The following is an 18,598-nucleotide window of genomic DNA, read 5'->3' as shown; positions in this document are numbered from 1 at the left end:
TACTGCCATTGCGTCAAAGTGACCAGAGATAGAGAGAGGGGGGCTGGCTGGGGCCACGGTTCCCCGCCCTCCAATTTCTTAAAAAAAAAAAAAAAAATAGAAGGTTGAAAATAAAATTTATATATATATATGTAAAGTAAAAAACTAAAAATTTAGTCTATTAGCTTCTACTAAAAGAAATATTTTTGGTCACCGATCTCGGCCATAAAAACTTTTGACTCTGTCTTTGAAAGTGACATTCAAGTTATTAAAAATAAAATAAAAAACTAAAAAATAACTATTTGAAAAAGAAAAAAAAAAAAAAAAAAGATGATATGAGAGGGCCACCCTTTTGGCAATATACTTTTTTAAAATAATATTTTTTAATAAATTTAAAAATAATTTGGAAAGATAAATATAAAAATATCTAATTTTAAATGTCGTGGTAATTATTATTTTTTTTAAAAAAAAGTTAAAACAAATAATGTCAATTGGAATGACATATGCGTAAAAATCGATGTGAAGTGTTGATAAAGAAGAGAGCAGTTGGTACGGATAGGAACCAAAGCACGTGGGTGGACACAGAAGATGCCTCTTGTAATTTTATTGGGGGGGTTGTTTTAGCGCACGAGTTTTACGTGCTCTTATTTTTGTTTGCTTTTTATATATATTTATTTATTTTTCTATAATTTTCTTTGTCAGTGGGATCAGAGAATACCACTGAACTCAATCAGCAGTCTACATAGAAATATAAAACTCGAGCATCCAGTCCCTCTTTTGTCAATCTTTCATTGGTTTCTCATCACTCTTTCCTCTTTTTTATCTTTATCCATCAATGGAGCTCCAAGCTTCCTGGTTCTTGCATTTTCTTCAAGACCCCTGCTTTTGCTTTCTTTTATTCTCTTTCCTCGTCTTTTCTCTGCTGCTGCTCTGCTTACTAAGACTGAAGAAGCCTTGGTGCAACTGTGAAATTTGCAACGCTTATCTCACGTCGAGCTGGTCGAAAAAGTTTGACAATCTTTGTGATTGGTATGCTCATCTTCTGAAAAAATCTCCGGGTAGAACCATCCACATACATGTTCTTGGAAACACGATCACCGCCAACCCGGATAACGTGGAGTACATGCTCAAAACAAGATTTGAGAATTACCCTAAAGGCAAATCCTTCTCTGTCATCTTGGGTGATTTTCTGGGTCGGGGTATATTCAACGTGGACGGGGAGTTATGGAGATTCCAGAAAAAGATGGCGAGTCTAGAGCTCAACAGGTACTCCCTAAGATCGTACGCGTTGGAGATTGTCAATGACGAGATTAAGAGCCGGCTTCTCCCGCTTTTATCCAAAAAAGATGGGGTTTTGGATTTACAGGACGTGTTTCGAAGATTTTCCTTCGATTGCATATGCCGATTCTCGTTCGGTCTGGACTCCAGGTGCCTGGAGTTGTCACTACCCATGTCGGAATTCGCTGTTTCCTTTGACCTAGCTTCGAAATTGTCGGCCGAGAGAGCCATGACCGTCTCTCCGCTTGTTTGGAAAATCAAGCGGATGCTCAATCTAGGTAGCGAGAAGAAATTAAAAAAAGCTATTAGCGTGATCAACGTTTTGGCACAAGAAGTCATTAGGCAGAAGCGTAAAGTGGGATTTTCCACTCACAAAGATCTCTTATCCCGGTTCATGAGCTTTGTAAACGACGAAATATATTTGAGAGACATCATCATAAGCTTCCTCTTAGCTGGCCGCGACACGGTTGCTTCAGCCTTGACTAGCTTCTTCTGGCTGTTGGCTAACCACCCGGACGTCGGGTCAGCACTCCGGCAAGAGGCCGATCGAGTCATCGGAGAAAACCGGGAGCTCACAAGCTTCGAACAACTCCGGGAGCTTCATTATTTTCAAGCTGCAGTGTACGAGAGCATGAGACTGTATCCACCAATACAATTCGATTCAAAGTTTTGTCAAGAAGACGATGTCCTTCCCGACGGGACTTTTGTGAGGAAAGGCACTAGGGTTACTTACCATCCCTACGCAATGGGTCGGGTCGAAGAAATATGGGGTTCGGATTGCTTGGAATTCAAGCCAGAAAGGTGGTTGAAGGATGGTGTGTTCTTCCCGGAAAACCCCTTCAAGTACCCTGTTTTCCAAGCTGGGCTTAGGGTCTGTTTGGGCAAAGAAATGGCTCTAGTGGAGCTCAAGACTGTCGCTCTTTCATTGCTTCGTCGATTCCACATCGACTTGGCGACACCGAGCCGCTCGCCGCGGTTCTCCCCCGGGCTCACCGCCTCTTTCAGCGGCGGACTGCCGGTTTTGGTACGAGAAAGATCAGAAACTGCTTTATAATTCATATAATCATCATCACATATATATATATATATATATATATATATATATCTGGATAAAGTTTGAATGATTCTTCAACATTGCAACTATTATGATGCATATTTAGTTTCATCATCATGCCTAGCCGTACGTGCACAAATGAGATTGCAGGTTGTACTGATGCAGAGGAATGTGACGTTCGCTGTGATGTCTACATAGGGCACTTGCAAATACCAGTATGTCTGGTTGGTGTCGGTAGCTTTCTTTTTTATCTTGATTATGTAGCTGGTGTTTTTGACTGTGCGGATAGACATTCCTTCGTGGAATTTTAATGTTAATTTAGACCTTCCGCCAGTTTTGTTTACTACTCCATTATAAGCTACAAAATTTGACTTATACAAGGTTTTGAGGAAGATGAGCATGATGGTCGTGTATTAAAGCTATTGTAAATATATATATATATATAGTACTTCTATGATTCTAGTATTGACCAATGACTCTGTTGTTTTGAGCTTTATTAATTCTTGGGTTATATATATTCACAACGTACACCAAGACTTACTAAAACCCCTAACAAAGGTGGGCTTGAAATGGTTTTAATTCATTACAATTATGTATATATTCTTAATCATGAATTACCGTATCAATTTGTAAACAGCTTCCAATATAAAAGTTCAGTACCTTAAACGTTTTCTTTTATATAAAAGCTTCTGCCTCTCACCAAGAGAACACGTGGGTTTACAACCTAATTTAAATTAACTGCGGTAGATCGATCTCAGAAGCCTTGATCAATCTAATGTATGTAATTGGCTTAATTTGTTTTGATAATATTTTTTTTTTCAAAACAAAAATATTAAACAAACAATTCAAAACACAGTATTTAAAAATTACTTTTACATTTATGTCATATCCAATATATATATATATATATATATATAAACACACATATTTATAACCATAGAACCAACGTCTTCCTGAATTTAATTGGCGTTTCATTTCTTCAACACAAAAGAACAAAAAATAAAAAATTGGGCTGTACTTAGAAAGGTGGTTGGGATGCCTAAATTGGAAGGTAAGGAGGTAAAAATCTCTTGTCAGGATGTGTTCACGTGTGTACTGTTATGGCAAGGACTACAGTTTCCATGATATGCACTACTGTAAAGTGGCTCTCATGCTTTGGTATTAATTTGCGTGTGGTATTATTTATAAAACAGGATGACAAATGTAATGAAATTACCAGAGGGGACCTGATACACGGGACCCTCCCCTAACAGTCTTTTTTCAATTAAAAAATTGATTTTAATTAAAAAATACATCAGAGATAATTTTTTAATTAAGATCAATTTTTTTTAATACAGAGAGTGTGCTCCCGTCTCCTACAAATCATTTCCGTTACCAAAGAATAAGTATTTGCAGTTATATGATGAAAATGATATTTAGAATTAGGATTTGAGAGTGTCATATATGTTTTGAATTAATGATTTATGCCTCACTTATAAACTAAGCTGACAAATACAATTAAATGACGTGCCAACATATCTATTACATGGTATTATGTATACCGTTAAATGCAATAACATTAAATATTGATAATAAAATAGTTAATATCCATTTCATTTGAAATGGAGATTATCTATTCTGTTAGATACGCTGCAATTAGTTTATGGCAACTCATGCATGCTGCCATTCAAAGCTATTAGCCGCACGTAGTTATTCCAAATAATATCTAACCCTAGCTATCCCTTGAGTACGTCTTCCAGATTTACTGAGAAAATTAGGTTAATTTTCTAGTCTTTGGATTTCGTTCGGCTTTTTTAAATATATCCAGAAACAAAACATGATTTATGAATCGTTTGGCATGCGGAATGACAATTTTACTAAGAAAATGAATATTTATTCATATTTCTCAATTTTGTGACAACAAGTATGTTTTCACTGGAATTAAATTAAAATTACTAAAATACCTATATTTTATTATCCATTTGTTTAAGAAGGCTGGTGGACGTGGAACTCTAATGGTTGGCCGCACACATTCCAAAAAAAACAATTGTGATTATTTTTTCTATAAAAAATAGAGTTGACATATTCCTAAAGGAATACTTATATATTCCTCTCCTTTTTTAAGAGGAAGAAAATAGGCATTAAAAATCTTACCAAACTATACATATATAGACTAGTTATTCCATGAGTTTACTAACTTATAATTCGTATCTAACATACTTTGTGATAGTTTTGTAATGATGTACTACTAGGATGCTCAAAATTAGGTGCCAGTGCCACACACTGAAATTCCGAAAAATAACTTTTTGGGAACCAGTTTTCAAAAATATATCTGAAATTCAAAACACAACTTAATTATGGAGAAATCAGTATGAGACCAAACATATTTTCATGTTTTTTTGTACAGAGAATTAGTTTTTCCTCATCAGTTACCAAACACATTGATGTCTCTCGAAAACAAGGAGAGAGACTAAGAAAGGCTAGGGTTTTCTTAAGTGGTCTAGATTATTAATACTAATCGACACAAATGTTTGGTAGGTTCAAACTTGAGCCATGAGCTCCTGTGGGTGGATTGCGCGCGGCCGTCGTTGATGTTCTACCTACATTGTTTGGCTTCATTCCTTGTGGCCGAGTAGTCTCTCTCTCTCTCCCAACTCTCCCCTCATTAGGGTGGGGGGAGTTGCTTCGGAATTATCTATTACATTAATAAATGGTATTCAATTTCTAGGGGACCATAGAATGAGAAACAGCACCTACTATATATGCTTGTCCCATAAATTACTGTTTGGATGGCTAATATAATTCATAAATGAGAGAGTATCTACTCTCTATAGTACTGCTTAAACAGGTCTTGAACAACCCATTTTCTATTTGGACAAGCAAGCTTTTGACTCCGAATTTGAATCTCCCTACAATTTTATGTTCAAAGAGAAGCTAGGGGGCAAAGAAAATTGTAGGGGCCAAGCGAGGGGTCCTGCCCTAATTAATGAGCCCCTTGCTCGATCGATCGGACCGAAGAGCCCCTCTCGCAAACTCCCAATCTAAATAAAAAAAAAAATAGAGCATATATAACACCCAATCGGACACCCACCTCGAGAGATGACTCGAAATCTCAACTGTTCATGAGAACTCCATGCGTTGCAGACGTTTTATCACTATCTGAGTGGGTAGCATATATGCACCATGTTGATGTTGTCACCAACACTACTCCGAATTCTTCAATTTTTTGTGGGTCGACATGTTTGCTCATGATATCTAACAACCCCACCCAATCCCACCTAAATAGGAATTAACTATGCATCATTCACTTCATTATATATTCCAGATCTTTTTTGGATTTGAATCTTCTTCATTTCACTTAATAACATAATACTATATATACAATTAAATAAAACAAAATAAAATCTGAACTATAAAATCATTTATCTTCGTTCTATTATGTCGTTTTCGAGTTGTAAGGTGGTCTTAAGCTTCATTGAAACGGGTTGGACAAGGGCCTGTTTGGTGTCCACCTTACTATAGTACGTGCGACATACATTCTTCTTTCTATTCATGAAAGTAGCCGCTCGGCGCATGGATTTTTTTTTTTTTTTTTTAATAAATATTGGGTGGAAAAACAGATCTGCTATGATAAAAGAAAGAAAGAAAGAAATAAAATAATGATAATAAAATAGATTGAAAAGCACAAAAAAAAGGGGGTAAAGAGTCTCTGACCGACCTGGATCCATGTGTTTCTTGAACATAAAGAGCATTTGTTCGTGTTTTCTTATTGTTTTTCTTGAGCTACAACGTACTCTATCTTCCTGCAACAAAATAATGAATGTATTTTTTTTTCCCTATTAAAAGGGGAAAAGGCCAGGGGATCGAGATTACGTGGGGTCCTTTCCGCTTTGAATACGATGAATTAAGAAAAAGTGAAAATCCTTCTAAACAATTAAGTGTAAAGCAATTCATTGGTTAATCAGTGTGCACAAAAAGTTGCACATGCATCTTGAAGATCAAAGTTGTCCCCATGTTATAATTACAAGAAGCTGTTGACGTATGTTCGAAATGATTGGGGCTGAGGCCCAGTCCGAGAGTATAACACAGGAGAGGGTCGTAAGGTGAAAATGCGAACTGAATTGAGTAGTTGGGTCCAAACCATGAACCTTGAATGGGCCAAACGAACCAACTAGCCAATTGGTCATACAACAATGGGAGGCACGGTGCATAGGATTATTTCTATGTTACCATATTCCAACTATCCCTTTATTCTCGACAATAGGTCCTTGGTCACATAGCATTACGCGACACTTGATAATGGTCGCATCGTGCCAACAAGCACGAAATTCACCACTATGCTACCAGGACCGTACCTCACCAGCATAGAAACTTTTTTTTTTATTTTTTTTTTATTTTTTTATTTTTATTTTTTTAAGTACAGATAAAACAAGAGAAGAACTTAAGGAACTAGAAAAGAACCGGATGAAACTTTCTCAAAATAGGGGGAAAATGATCCATAATAAGGACCCAAAAACACTTTTTTTATTATTATTATTTTCCTCCATCGAATTAATGCTATATACTACAGTTTTATTTCATAAATATCACATAATGTTAGGGTCCGTTTGGGTTTGCGATTTTAAAAAATGCGATTTAAAATCACGATTTTAAAATGTACGATTTGGAAAAAGTAATTTTTAAAAACGCAGTTAAGCGTTTGGCAAAATCGCAGTTTAGCCTTTAAAATTGCAAATTAGCCTTCAAAATTCTGCGTTTTCAAAAAAGCACCATCTTACCTTCGATTTGAAAAAACAGATTTTCAGCGTTTTCAAATCGTAATTTTTAAAAACGCAGTTTCTAAACGATTAATGTTCTGCGATTTAGTTTAAAATTGCATTTATTTTCTACGAAATCGCAATCCTAAACGCACCCTTAATGTATCAGTTTCAATTGATTGTTAGATTTATTTATTTTTTAACTAAGGATTCATATAACGGTTGGTTGAGACTGCCTTATTTCACATTGTAAGATAATTGTCAAATAAAAATTTAGTTTATAGCATGAATTAATTTCCTAACAAGAACCAGATAAAATTATAATTATACCCGTAATATTATCAAAAAACACAAAAAGAGGAAAAAAAACTGCAAAAATTATAAGAACGGTGCGTTTTAATGGAAAGGGAAGATACCGCTTCGTTTTAGGAACGGTTGTGAAACGGGCACGCATCCCGAAAGGCGTGCGTTAGATCTGACGGCGTCACCGTTTTAATAATTTACGTCTGTAAGGCGGTGCGTTTTGGTGGATAATCTCAAAACGGTGCGCTGAAGCAACTAAACTGTAGCGTCCCAATCAATACCCTTTCTTTACGAATTTTGCCTCTTTCAGTGCGATCGGTGTAGGGTTCGAATCCCAAACTCCCCCAAAACCCAAAAAATCATAATGGAAAAACCAAACGAGGCCTTTGAGGAGCCTCCAATCGCCGAGCTATTGGGTATCAAAAAGCGCGGGAAGAAGACAAAGAAGAAGATCGGAAAGACAGCGAAGAAGGAGGAGGGTGTCGACGTCGCAGTGGAAAATCCAACGGGCTCTGCTGAGGATTGCAGCAATGGCCCCAGGGTCACGGTCTCGGCGTTCGATTATTCGGTGGAGAATCACTTCAGAGCCGTGGACACGATCTCTCAACTCTGTGGAGAGGCCGATGATGGTGGTCTTGAAGAGAGCGAAGTTCAGCGATTGGCCTCCTCAGTTACTTTCTTAAGGTAACCTATGCGGAGCTTGGCATTGCTTGTCATGGTTTTTCTCTAGCTGTTATTGTCTATTTCCTTGGTTTAACACATGGTAAATAGTAAATCCACGCGGTTAATTAAACAAAGTTGGGTGTTAATGAGTTTAACCAAAGCTTAGATTGTGCTTGTTTATCAAGCTCAGCGATTTTGTTTGTTAAAGTTATCTAGCTTTTATTTGCTTGAATTTAGTTAAGAAGCACTAGTGTGTCCGTTCGCGCTAACGGTGCTTTTCGGAGTGTTTGATTATTCACCATACCACACTAGCTCGGGGTTTGATTGTGGTGTTATTACGTTATTGACTGTTAGCAGATTATCGGTTGTTGCTTGTGGGGAAAATCTGTGTTAATAATTTTTGTTGAAAAAGTGATAGGGAACTTTCTATGGTGAGATATAAATTTCTTCTTTCTTTTTTTTTTTTTTTTTTTTTTTTTTTTTTTTTTTCGCAAAAGACGATACAATTCAGTCTACATCACTAAAATCCTATTCCGTGGTTGGTCTCTTCTTCTTCTTCTTCTTCTTCTTCTTTTGAAGTTTCTTGTTCTTTTTTCCTTTTTAGGTATTTATTATTATTATTATTATTCAATGTTTAACCTGTCATGTTTAGTATTATTATGAATGTTTTGTTATGTTCACTTGTAAATTAGAATTGCATTTATGCAGAGAATGGAAGTATTTTAATTACGAACCCAGAGCCGTTAGGTTTGCTTGTGAAGTGGGAAGCCTTGAAGGGAAAGATGTTGTTAGTGGAATTAAATTACCTCAATTCTCTTCTGCAACTGTTCCGAAGGTACATGAGATTTTTTTTTCTCCCCCTTGGAGTTTGGGGTATAGGGGAAGGGGTGGGCGGTGATTCTGTTCTTTTTATACAAGTTATCTTCTGTTCTTTTTTTCCTTGGGATTCTTTTTATACAAACAAATACTTGTGACTTCAATCAGGAAAGGAATTATAGTAGTTGTTTTTATACGTACATTTATGTGTGTATGTGTGTACCATTAGCCTTTCTTATGATCATTTGGCTCGCAAACTGTTGTAGAAGGAGGGACCATCTGGGGATGCTACATCTGCGGAATCCAGGTACTATTTTTGGACTTAGCTCTGGGGACAATATGGGGTTGACACTGATTTAGGGATAAACTGTGAAACTTTTAAGTTGTTTTAATGAACTTTTCTTTTTAGATGGTGATATTTTTTTTATGTCTGACACTCGGAGGAAACTATCTTAACATTCCTGTGTATCTCCTTAAACTCGTGTGCAACATAAAATTCTCTGCATGTTTGATTGTCGAACAGATTGTGAGAATGGCTGGAAAGTGTGTTATACAAATCTTACGAATGATGGTTGCTTTAGACAATTGTCGATGAACATCTAGTTTGATAATGATCGTGATGTTGAAATTTTCTCTCTCTATTCATGTTGAATGGTGGTCAAGTTGTGTCCATCTTGTATGATGATTCTTTGAATTACTTAAGCGTCCTTCATGATTTATGTGTTCATGTATAACTTATCAAAAAAAAAAAAAATTTATGTGTTCATGTGTAAAAAGGTACTTACAGATTATTCAAATGGTGCCGGTCTTTTTTTCAGGCACAAAAAAGGAATATAAAATTCCTGTGATATTTTTTTTATGTCTGACACTCGGAGGAAACTATCTTAACATTCCTGTGTATCTCCTTAAACTCGTGTGCAACATAAAATTCTCTGCATGTTTGATTGTCGAACAGATTGTGAGAATGGCTGGAAAGTGTGTTATACAAATCTTACGAATGATGGTTGCTTTAGACAATTGTCGATGAACATCTAGTTTGATAATGATCGTGATGTTGAAATTTTCTCTCTCTATTCATGTTGAATGGTGGTCAAGTTGTGTCCATCTTGTATGATGATTCTTTGAATTACTTAAGCGTCCTTCATGATTTATGTGTTCATGTATAACTTATCAAAAAAAAAAAAAATTTATGTGTTCATGTGTAAAAAGGTACTTACAGATTATTCAAATGGTGCCGGTCTTTTTTTCAGGCACAAAAAAGGAATATAAAATGTCAGCAAATGCATTGCATATGTCACCCTCTTGTAAATTATGTGCAGGCACAAAAAGTAACTACCCCACTGCTTATGTCAACAGATTTAGGATGATAGTTCTTTTTGGTTGTATGATGTTGAAGAATTAAAAATATCTTTTGGCGCTCTATTGACTTACTGGATATAATTTTTTCTAATCATATGATATTGCTCATGCTTGATACTTATTTCTTTCCTTAATCATGTATTTGTATTGCACACAGTTATGGGGGGGCTTGCTCTATCGTAATTGTAGATTTTTGTGTTGGTTCCTTTTCTTGTAAATAGAATTCTTTGGGGCTGTGGCTTCTTGTAGCAAGTTTGAAGAGTTTCTTTTGTTTCAGTACTTGTTCTTTTATCTATGTTAAGTGCTGCTTCCAATGGAATACTGTAATACAATTACATATTTTATTTCACAACATGTAACTCAAGTAGAAGGATGGGGACTTCTAGCTTTTCTTATTTTTTAGCTAATGATGTTATTGCTCATTTTTTCACATTTAGCAATTTTTATAAATAAATGCAAGTTTAAACTTGCTGGTGCAATTGTAATATTGCAATTATAAATAAAAACATTGATCTTGCTGCAGCAAAGACTTTGTTCTGTATGTTGGAGGGCATGTCTGGGCGTTGGATTGGTGCCCTAGAGTTCATGAAAGGCCTGAGGATCATATCAAATGTGAGGTAATTCTTTTTCTTTATTTTCCTTTATGCGTACGTGTAAAAGTTAATTTATTGCAGTTTTTTTGCGTGTTGCGCGTTGTAATTGATACTTTTCAAAAGGGTCTTTGGGATTCTACATCGAGGTAGCTTATCTTCATTTGTAATGGTACGTTCTGAAAAGGTTGATATTGGAATAGATAATCATCAGGGTTGTGCCCCTGTGTTTGTGTGCACTTTCTCAGTTTTGTTTACATGAAAGGAGAAGTAGATATATTCCTTTATTACAGCTTTTAGATGTTGTCTAGTGTGATTTTATGTAGAAAATTTGTGACAATTTATTTAGATTATTCATATTAAATCATTTTTTTGTGACTGCCTTATTTTTTTTTCTTGATTTCCAGTTTATTGCTGTTGCTGCTCATCCTCCTGGATCTTCATATCACAAGATAGGTGCCTCACTTACTGGTAGAGGTGTCGTTCAGATATGGTGTCTTCTAAACATCAGTGTGAATGAGGAAGAGGTGCCACCTCTAACAAAAAAGCAAAAACAGGGACCTAAAAACAATCGGGACATGAAAGAAAATTCAACTTTAGTGAAGGGGCCTAGAGGAAGACCTAGAAAGAAGCCAAAAGAAGATGACAGGGCCATAACAACTCAATCAAAGAGGCCTAAAGGAAGACCGAGAAAGATCCAGATAGAAAAATATGTTGATGATTTGGATTGCAATGACCCGTATGCTCGAGATCTTGCTGTTCAAATCCCAGAAGATTCATCAGAATTGCTTGCTATAGATTGGGTTTCTGGGAATGCCCAAGAACACGCTGTACAAGAAGAGAATGGTAAAAAACAAAAAAGTTACGAGCAAGCGGCATCTGCATGTAATCCAGCAGTTGAGACTCCTATGCAGGGCAGAAGATTGAAAAGTAAAAAGAGGGCAAGGAGTTGCGGTGATAATATAAGTCCAGAATTATTGGCACAAAACGAAGACATGGGATCTTCTGTTACAGATCATCGAATACAACATAACTCTGGACAGGAAACTGCAGCAAGTGATAATTTCTCACACAATGGTTCCCTGGGAATTAGCTCAGCTAGTTGCTTGATTTCAAAGGATGTTGCTCTGCCAAGAGTTGTATTATGCCTAGCTCACAATGGAAAGGTTGCATGGGATGTGAAATGGCGGCCTTCTAATGCATGTGATTCCAAATGCAAGCATCGAATGGGCTATCTTGCTGTCTTGCTGGGAAACGGATCTCTGGAAGTGTAAGACATCTGCTTCAGTTGTTTCTATGTTCTCGTAAATATTACGTTTCCACTTCTCTTGTCTATATCTGTCAATTCTCTTTGTAGATGGTTTTGCAATTTCTTCTTTTTGGTTCTATTAAGGGAACATTCATGATGACCTTTTAATTAATGATCTATGTTTTATACTGGGATAATACATTATGGATGAAGGGTGCATATATTAACATTGTGTGTCATATCGAGGTTTCAAAAAATTTTGCACACACACACAAGCACAAGAGAAATGCTACATGCACTCCCAAGTGCACAATCCCTGACATGATAGTGAAAACCACCATTAGATTTTGGCATGTACCATTTCTCCAATCACAAATACTGTACTTGGTATGGAAATAGTTTCAATATGAAAATGTTATCCTAGTTTGAATATTAAACTACTCTTTGACATAGTACAACTGGCGTGTTGCAACAAATCAAACTTATAAATTATGTGTTGACCAGTATCCTTTTGTGATTCTTGATCACATATTACATCATTCTTTCTGCACCAATTACTTGCTTGTATGGTTCTATATTATTTATTACAAACTGTAATTTGTATCTTCTTATGCCAACATCATACTTATCAACAGGTGGGAGGTTCCTCGTCCTCGTACAATGAAAGTTATCTATTCTTCTTCTCTTCAGGAGGGAACTGATCCTCGTTTTGCAAAACTGGAACCTGTATTCAGATGCTCAATGTTGAAATGTGGTGGCATACAGAGGTAGTTCCGTTATACCTTTTTGATAATTAATTTGGACGTTTACCGGAGTGAAACAAAAAGTTCTCTTTTGTCATTTGGACCAGGCTTTACAAGTAGACACATTTTCTGTTGGCAATGCTGTAATCAAATGTCCCTAGCTTGTTGCACTCATTGGTTAGAATTTCCAGATCAAAAGAATATAAAAACATACTCGCTCCTGTAGTCTCCACTGCAAATCATGTTCTTTAAGTGAAAGATTGGAAAACTTGTTTATCCATTCTAGCCTGGGTGAATTGGGAGGTAGCCATTCTTTCTATAGATATATGAGTTGGTAAAAAAATTTAAGAAACATATTGCTTAGAATTCAATGTCTATGTACTGTTTAAATATATGAGCACGTGGTTACTTGAAGTTCACTTTGTTGCACAGTAGGCAAAGCTGTTTGCAGTATCCCTGCCTCTGTATATATGATCACTTAACTTTAAGGGAAAACTTCAATTAACCCCCTTAGAACTTTCATCAATTTTGCAATCACCCTCCTAAAGTTAAAAAACTCTCAATTTAGTGTATCAAACTTTAAAAAATTTGCAATGTCACCATTCTGTTAAATGCTAAAGGAGCATGCCAAAATACCCATGTTTAAAAATTTTAAAAAATAAAAATAAAATAAAATAATTGTTGCTGGGTTGACCCATGGCCAAGCCATGGGTTCTATGGTTTTTTTTTTTTTTTTTAAGAGAGTTTTTAATTATGTAAAAATTAAATAATTTTTAAATACATGGGTATAGGGGACATTTCACCTCTACTCCATCTGATTTACCCCCAAAATCCTAATGGGAGTGGTGACATTTCAATTTTTTTTTAATTTGGATACACTAATTGAAAGTTTTTTTAGCTTTAGGGGTTGATTGCAAAACCGATGGAAATTCAAGGGGATTAAGTGAAGTTTCTATTAACTTTAAAGTGCTCTGTTTGGCATGGTATGGCACAAGTATTGGTGCAAGATACGTGCCAGCATCTTAGCTTGAGGGAATGTTCCTGCTGCAGCAGAAAAGGGAAGAATAAAAGGAGTTGAAGAACATGCACATCCTTGTCCCATTATTTTATATCTGGAAATCTGACATGTCTAACATGTACACAAACACCTGCCCCCTAGATTAGATTACTTTGGGGATCTTGTCTGTATGTTATGTATTGTTTAGTGTATAGATTTCAGGTTTTCCATACGGTGTTGAATGTTCTCCTTTTACTATACTTACCAAAAAAAGGTCTTCCTAATGGTGTGGAATGCATGCTGAGTTGCTTGACTTTCAACAAGCGTTCCTTAAAGGAGATTTTCTGGGGGTCATGGTCTCCACTTCCATCATTATGGAGGGCTTAGGATTTTAGCTGGACATATCTAACTAATGTAGAATGTAATGATTTCCAATTATCACTATAGGCAGCTGTCTTTGTTGACATTGTTATTTGATTTTCTTTATCTTAATTAAAAGCTAATCTGCACTTCATCATCTGTTATGTAGCATCCCTCTAACAGTGGAATGGTCGGCTTCACCCCCTCATGATTACCTGCTTGCTGGATGCCACGATGGAACAGTAATATTTCATTATTTTGTTCTTTTTATTATTTATTTACTCTGCCTTTTCTTCTTTTCTTCAAATTGTCTCCTAGTCAATATGGGGGATGGTTATCAGCTATCAAGCTTTTGCATGATTGGGATTTAGGAAATAGTTTGCTTTAGACATTCTTAGTTTAGTATGGTTGCAATTAACAACTGTTGATTAAATCGATGCTAGTTTTTTCAGCTTCATTTTTTTCATTGTCGACTTTGAAAGATCCTGCTACTTTGTGACTTTGAATTCATTTGTGGTATCAGAACTAAAGAAGTTTGCCTTATATTCAGGTTGCTTTATGGAAGTTCTCAGCAAGCAGTTCCTCGAAAGGTAATGGGGAATATCTAAATATGGTTAATTCAAAGGCTTTGAATTATGGCACAATATAAGTTAAATGAAACTTGTTGCTCTGCAGATACGAGGCCATTGCTTTGCTTCAGTGCAGATACAGTTCCTATTAGAGCACTTGCCTGGGCTCCACATGAAAGGTAAGTTATGCCAGAAGACCGATGTTCATTAAATTATCGTTTTAGTCATTTTGTAGATTATTCAGCACCAATTCACTAGAATCCCATTCCTGCTGATAAGATTATATACAATTAAAATCCTCCTCTTAATGGGGACAGGTTGCATTGTGTAGAAGGGGCTAAATTTCTGATGTAACCAAAGTTATTGTTGTTACTGTTATTTGGCTTGATGGAATATTGTTTCTTGTTGTTGTTTATGATTATCAGTGATCCAGAGAGTGCAAATGTTATACTTACTGCTGGACACGGAGGCCTAAAGTTTTGGGACCTACGGTAAGTATGGTGGGATTAATATTTTTTTTTTAAAATTTTTTTTGATATGTTTGATTCATGGGTAGTGGTTTAATTGCATCCCATATTCAAGAGCTATAAACTTAAATTGTTTGCAGTGATCCATTCCGTCCTTTGTGGGACCTCCACCCTGTGCCAAGGATCATATATAGTCTGGATTGGCTGCCAGATCCAAGGTATTGTATGATTGATTCAACAAATATTAGGCTCCTTATGTCAAAATTGATTTTTCTCCTCACTTTGGAAGCATTCATTCTTCATGTTTTTAGATGTGTTATTCTATCCTTTGATGATGGAACAATGAGAATCCTCAGCTTGGTTAAGGCTGCCTATGATGCTCCTGTCACTGGAAAACCCTTTGGTGGGACAAAACAACAAGGGCTGCACAGTTATTACTGTTCATCATTTGCTATTTGGAATGTACAAGTGTCACGACTAACAGGTATCTTTGTTTTTTTTAATTATTATTATTAATATTTTTTTTTATAAGTAATCGAAATATCTTTAAATACTCAGGTACACAAGAAGTATACATGATGAACACTTAACTAGAAAGAAAGAAAGGGTAAAAAAATCATAAAAATAAAACACAAAAGAATAGTCTAAAGTAGCTGCCCAGTGGAAAAGAGTATTGAAAAAGGACTTTAAATCTGTCAATGTTCTCTCGCGGTCTTCAACACTTATATTATTTATTTTCCTTCAAATATACCACAAAAGACAGGATGAAATCATCCTCCACACTAGTGCAGTATGGGGATTGCCACTCAACCCTCTCAACACCAGTCCACCATAATGACATGTCACTTCTTAAGGTTATACGTGGTGCGAATTTTTCCTAAGACTGTTGACCAAGCAAATAATGCCACTCTCAAAGAGACCTTATTCCGCCGAATACACTTCCAAGGGAAATGATTACCATCACGAGGGACAAGAATGTTATTGAACGATCTAACCTCAAACAATCCTCTCTTGGAAGGGACCCAACAAAGCTTATCTTCACCTCCCTGGCCCGGTCTACAGTAATACAACAAATTGAGAATGAAGCAAAGACTTCGACATCCCAATCATGAGCTGCTCTGATAAAGCTTATGTTCTACTGATGGGAGCCACTAAAAACCTTCAAATGATCCGCCACAGACGCATCCTTGATGTGAGCTATACTATACAAAATTAGATAAGCTCCCTTGAGGGCCTGATCTCCACACGACGTGTCATTCCAAAGTGTAATATTAGAGCCATCTCCCACCTCAAATCTAGTATGACTAGTGAACTCCCCCAGCCCCTTCTAATATTTTTCCATAACCTCACCCCAATCTAACAAGTATCTCTCCTATGCCTTTATATGACTTTCGTAATAAGTGATAGAATTTCAGCTTATGTAAAAAGTGCATTTGGTTTTCCTGTATCACAGTAAATAATAGATATGGTGATACCTTGGGAAACCTAGTTTTCATGCTCAAAGCAAAACTCCGTCAGCCTTCCTAATAATCCAAATTTCTTTTATCAATTATCCACCAATTTTGAATTTTTTATTTTAAATCTTAGGCATGGCTGCATATTGCAGTGCGGATGGTACAGTTCTCCGTTTCCAGGTGAGTTATTGTTCCCTTACAGGTCTCACTAGCTAAGATCTTTCTTCTCATCTTTGTTGTCATGTATGCTTAATTATTTTCCATTTCTGGAGAGAACTCTGCACTTTATGAGTTTTGGTATTTGTTTCGCTTGGTACCTTTTTGCACATTCATGGATTGGACATTGTAGGTATGTGCAACAAAAATAAAATTTCCTTCCTAAATGATTAACATGTTAAAATATTACATTTATGTATGTCTTGAACCAACTGATTAGTTATACTTGATAGTGGAGGGTGGAGAAATTAGTGGAATGTATCAGTAAAACTTGTCAAGTTGGAAGGTCCAACATTTTCTGACTGTGATGATAATTCAAATCAACGATTTTTTTGAGTGAGGCTCATGTACTGGGGGGGGTCTTGTAGTACTGTAAATATCCACAATTCTGTTTATTCTGCTGAAGAGCGCATGCTTTGGTCTGGTGGTTGCCAAAAAGGGACCAATTGCTAATTAATATCCTCTATCATAAAGAGTTTTAGAAGGAATGATATAATAATTGTTTGCTGTTCCAAGCTGCTGCTATGCTTTTCTTAGATATGATTGTGTTGTGTCTATAATCAGCTTACTAGGAAAGCAGTGGACAAAGATCATTTGCGAAATCGGACCCCGCATTTTCTTTGTGGGTCACTAACAGAAGAGGAATCAACTGTCGCAATCAATACTCCAGTACCAAATACGCCTTTCCCATTAAAGAAGTCACTTAACAAAAGTGTGGACACCTCTGTATCCTTGCGGGAGTTCTCACTGGGGTCACGACAGGTTAAAAAAGCAAGTGATAAGATGGCAAAAAGTCCTAGTACAGATGCTCAAACTGTAGGTAAGTTTTGGCAATTACATTACCGCATGCATTTTGTAAGCCCTAACTTTTTCTTTATCCACTAAGATTGAGCAAATTGTCAATCTTGTTACAGCCCTTTGTTACGGCAATGACCCAGGTGCGGAATCGGGACCTGAGGAAGCATATCCCAAGAGCGAAAAGAAACCAAATAAAAGTAGCGGTAAGAAAAATTCAGGAGATGACCTAGCCTTGGTATGCAGAGATGAAGAGCCACTAAAAACACAGGGGAAAGAAGATAGAAAAGATGAAGAGCGGACTATTGAAGTTTTCCCCACAAAAGCTGTAGCGATGCATAGGGTGAGGTGGAACATGAACAAGGGTAGTGAGAGATGGTTGTGCTATGGTGGAGCCGCTGGACTTGTACGTTGTCAGGAGATTGTATTGTCTGATTTCGATAAGAAATTGGCCATGAAGAGATGAGACGGGTCCCTAATGTATGTATATATATAATCATGTTATTTACTGGCTATCTAATGTAATTGCCCAAATTTATTCTGCGTCAGTGTATGTGTATGCATGCATGCATGGGCTTCATTTGTTGCTTACATGCTCTGCAGCAACGGCGGTGACCGGACCAGCAATGGAAGCATGAAGAGGGCTTTTGTAATTAGAATCGTATCCAGCTTAGGAAGTATCTAAATTGTAATTTGTATGTTATTAATATAGAAGTCGTAGTCGGCATCATCATCTATTTGCTGGAATTATTTGAAGCTCAACCAGATTAGTTGATTAGTTGATTTCATATGAACCGGAAATGTATATGGAATAATATATTATTTTTCTTCTTCTTTTTTTCTTTATTTTTTATGTAATTAATATATTATTTTTCATTCAAATTACTTATTTTATCTTTTGTAAATTTTACACTAAATTCAAGAAAATGATGGTGAGAGAGAGTTTCCTATGGTTGTTTTTTGTACGGAG

The 18,598-nt window shown here is 36.3% G+C and overlaps 2 protein-coding genes across 3 annotated transcripts; both read left to right on the top strand.

The window, feature by feature from the left end:
- The first annotated feature begins 703 nt into the window (after window positions 1-703).
- LOC133872845 (cytochrome P450 94C1-like) lies at window positions 704-2,711 on the top strand. Its single transcript, XM_062310465.1, has one exon. It carries the CDS (start codon window positions 815-817, stop codon window positions 2,309-2,311), a length of 1,497 nt encoding a protein of 498 aa, XP_062166449.1. The 5' UTR covers window positions 704-814; the 3' UTR covers window positions 2,312-2,711.
- Window positions 2,712-7,675: 4,964 nt separating this feature from the next.
- LOC133872844 (uncharacterized) lies at window positions 7,676-18,458 on the top strand. 2 transcript variants are annotated; one of them, XM_062310463.1, is made up of 16 exons: window positions 7,676-8,034; window positions 8,722-8,848; window positions 9,096-9,136; window positions 10,712-10,805; window positions 11,186-12,048; window positions 12,663-12,794; window positions 14,297-14,369; window positions 14,678-14,717; window positions 14,803-14,875; window positions 15,122-15,187; window positions 15,304-15,381; window positions 15,475-15,647; window positions 16,751-16,797; window positions 17,398-17,653; window positions 17,748-18,108; window positions 18,232-18,458. In XM_062310463.1, the coding sequence occupies exons 1-15, from the start codon at window positions 7,715-7,717 to the stop codon at window positions 18,092-18,094; spliced, it is 2,730 nt and encodes a 909-aa protein (XP_062166447.1). In that variant the 5' UTR covers window positions 7,676-7,714; the 3' UTR covers window positions 18,095-18,108; window positions 18,232-18,458. The 2 variants fall into 2 exon arrangements, with proteins under 2 accessions (XP_062166447.1, XP_062166448.1); XM_062310464.1 differs by lacking the exon at window positions 18,232-18,458 and having other exon boundaries at window positions 17,748-18,176.
- Window positions 18,459-18,598: the final 140 nt, after the last annotated feature.

The sequence above is a fragment of the Alnus glutinosa genome, chromosome 7 (genome assembly GCF_958979055.1).
Source record: "Alnus glutinosa chromosome 7, dhAlnGlut1.1, whole genome shotgun sequence".
Classification (NCBI taxonomy): domain Eukaryota; kingdom Viridiplantae; phylum Streptophyta; class Magnoliopsida; order Fagales; family Betulaceae; genus Alnus; species Alnus glutinosa.
The sequence above is the reverse complement of the archived record's forward strand: the minus strand, read 5'-3'. Positions and strand labels throughout refer to the sequence as shown.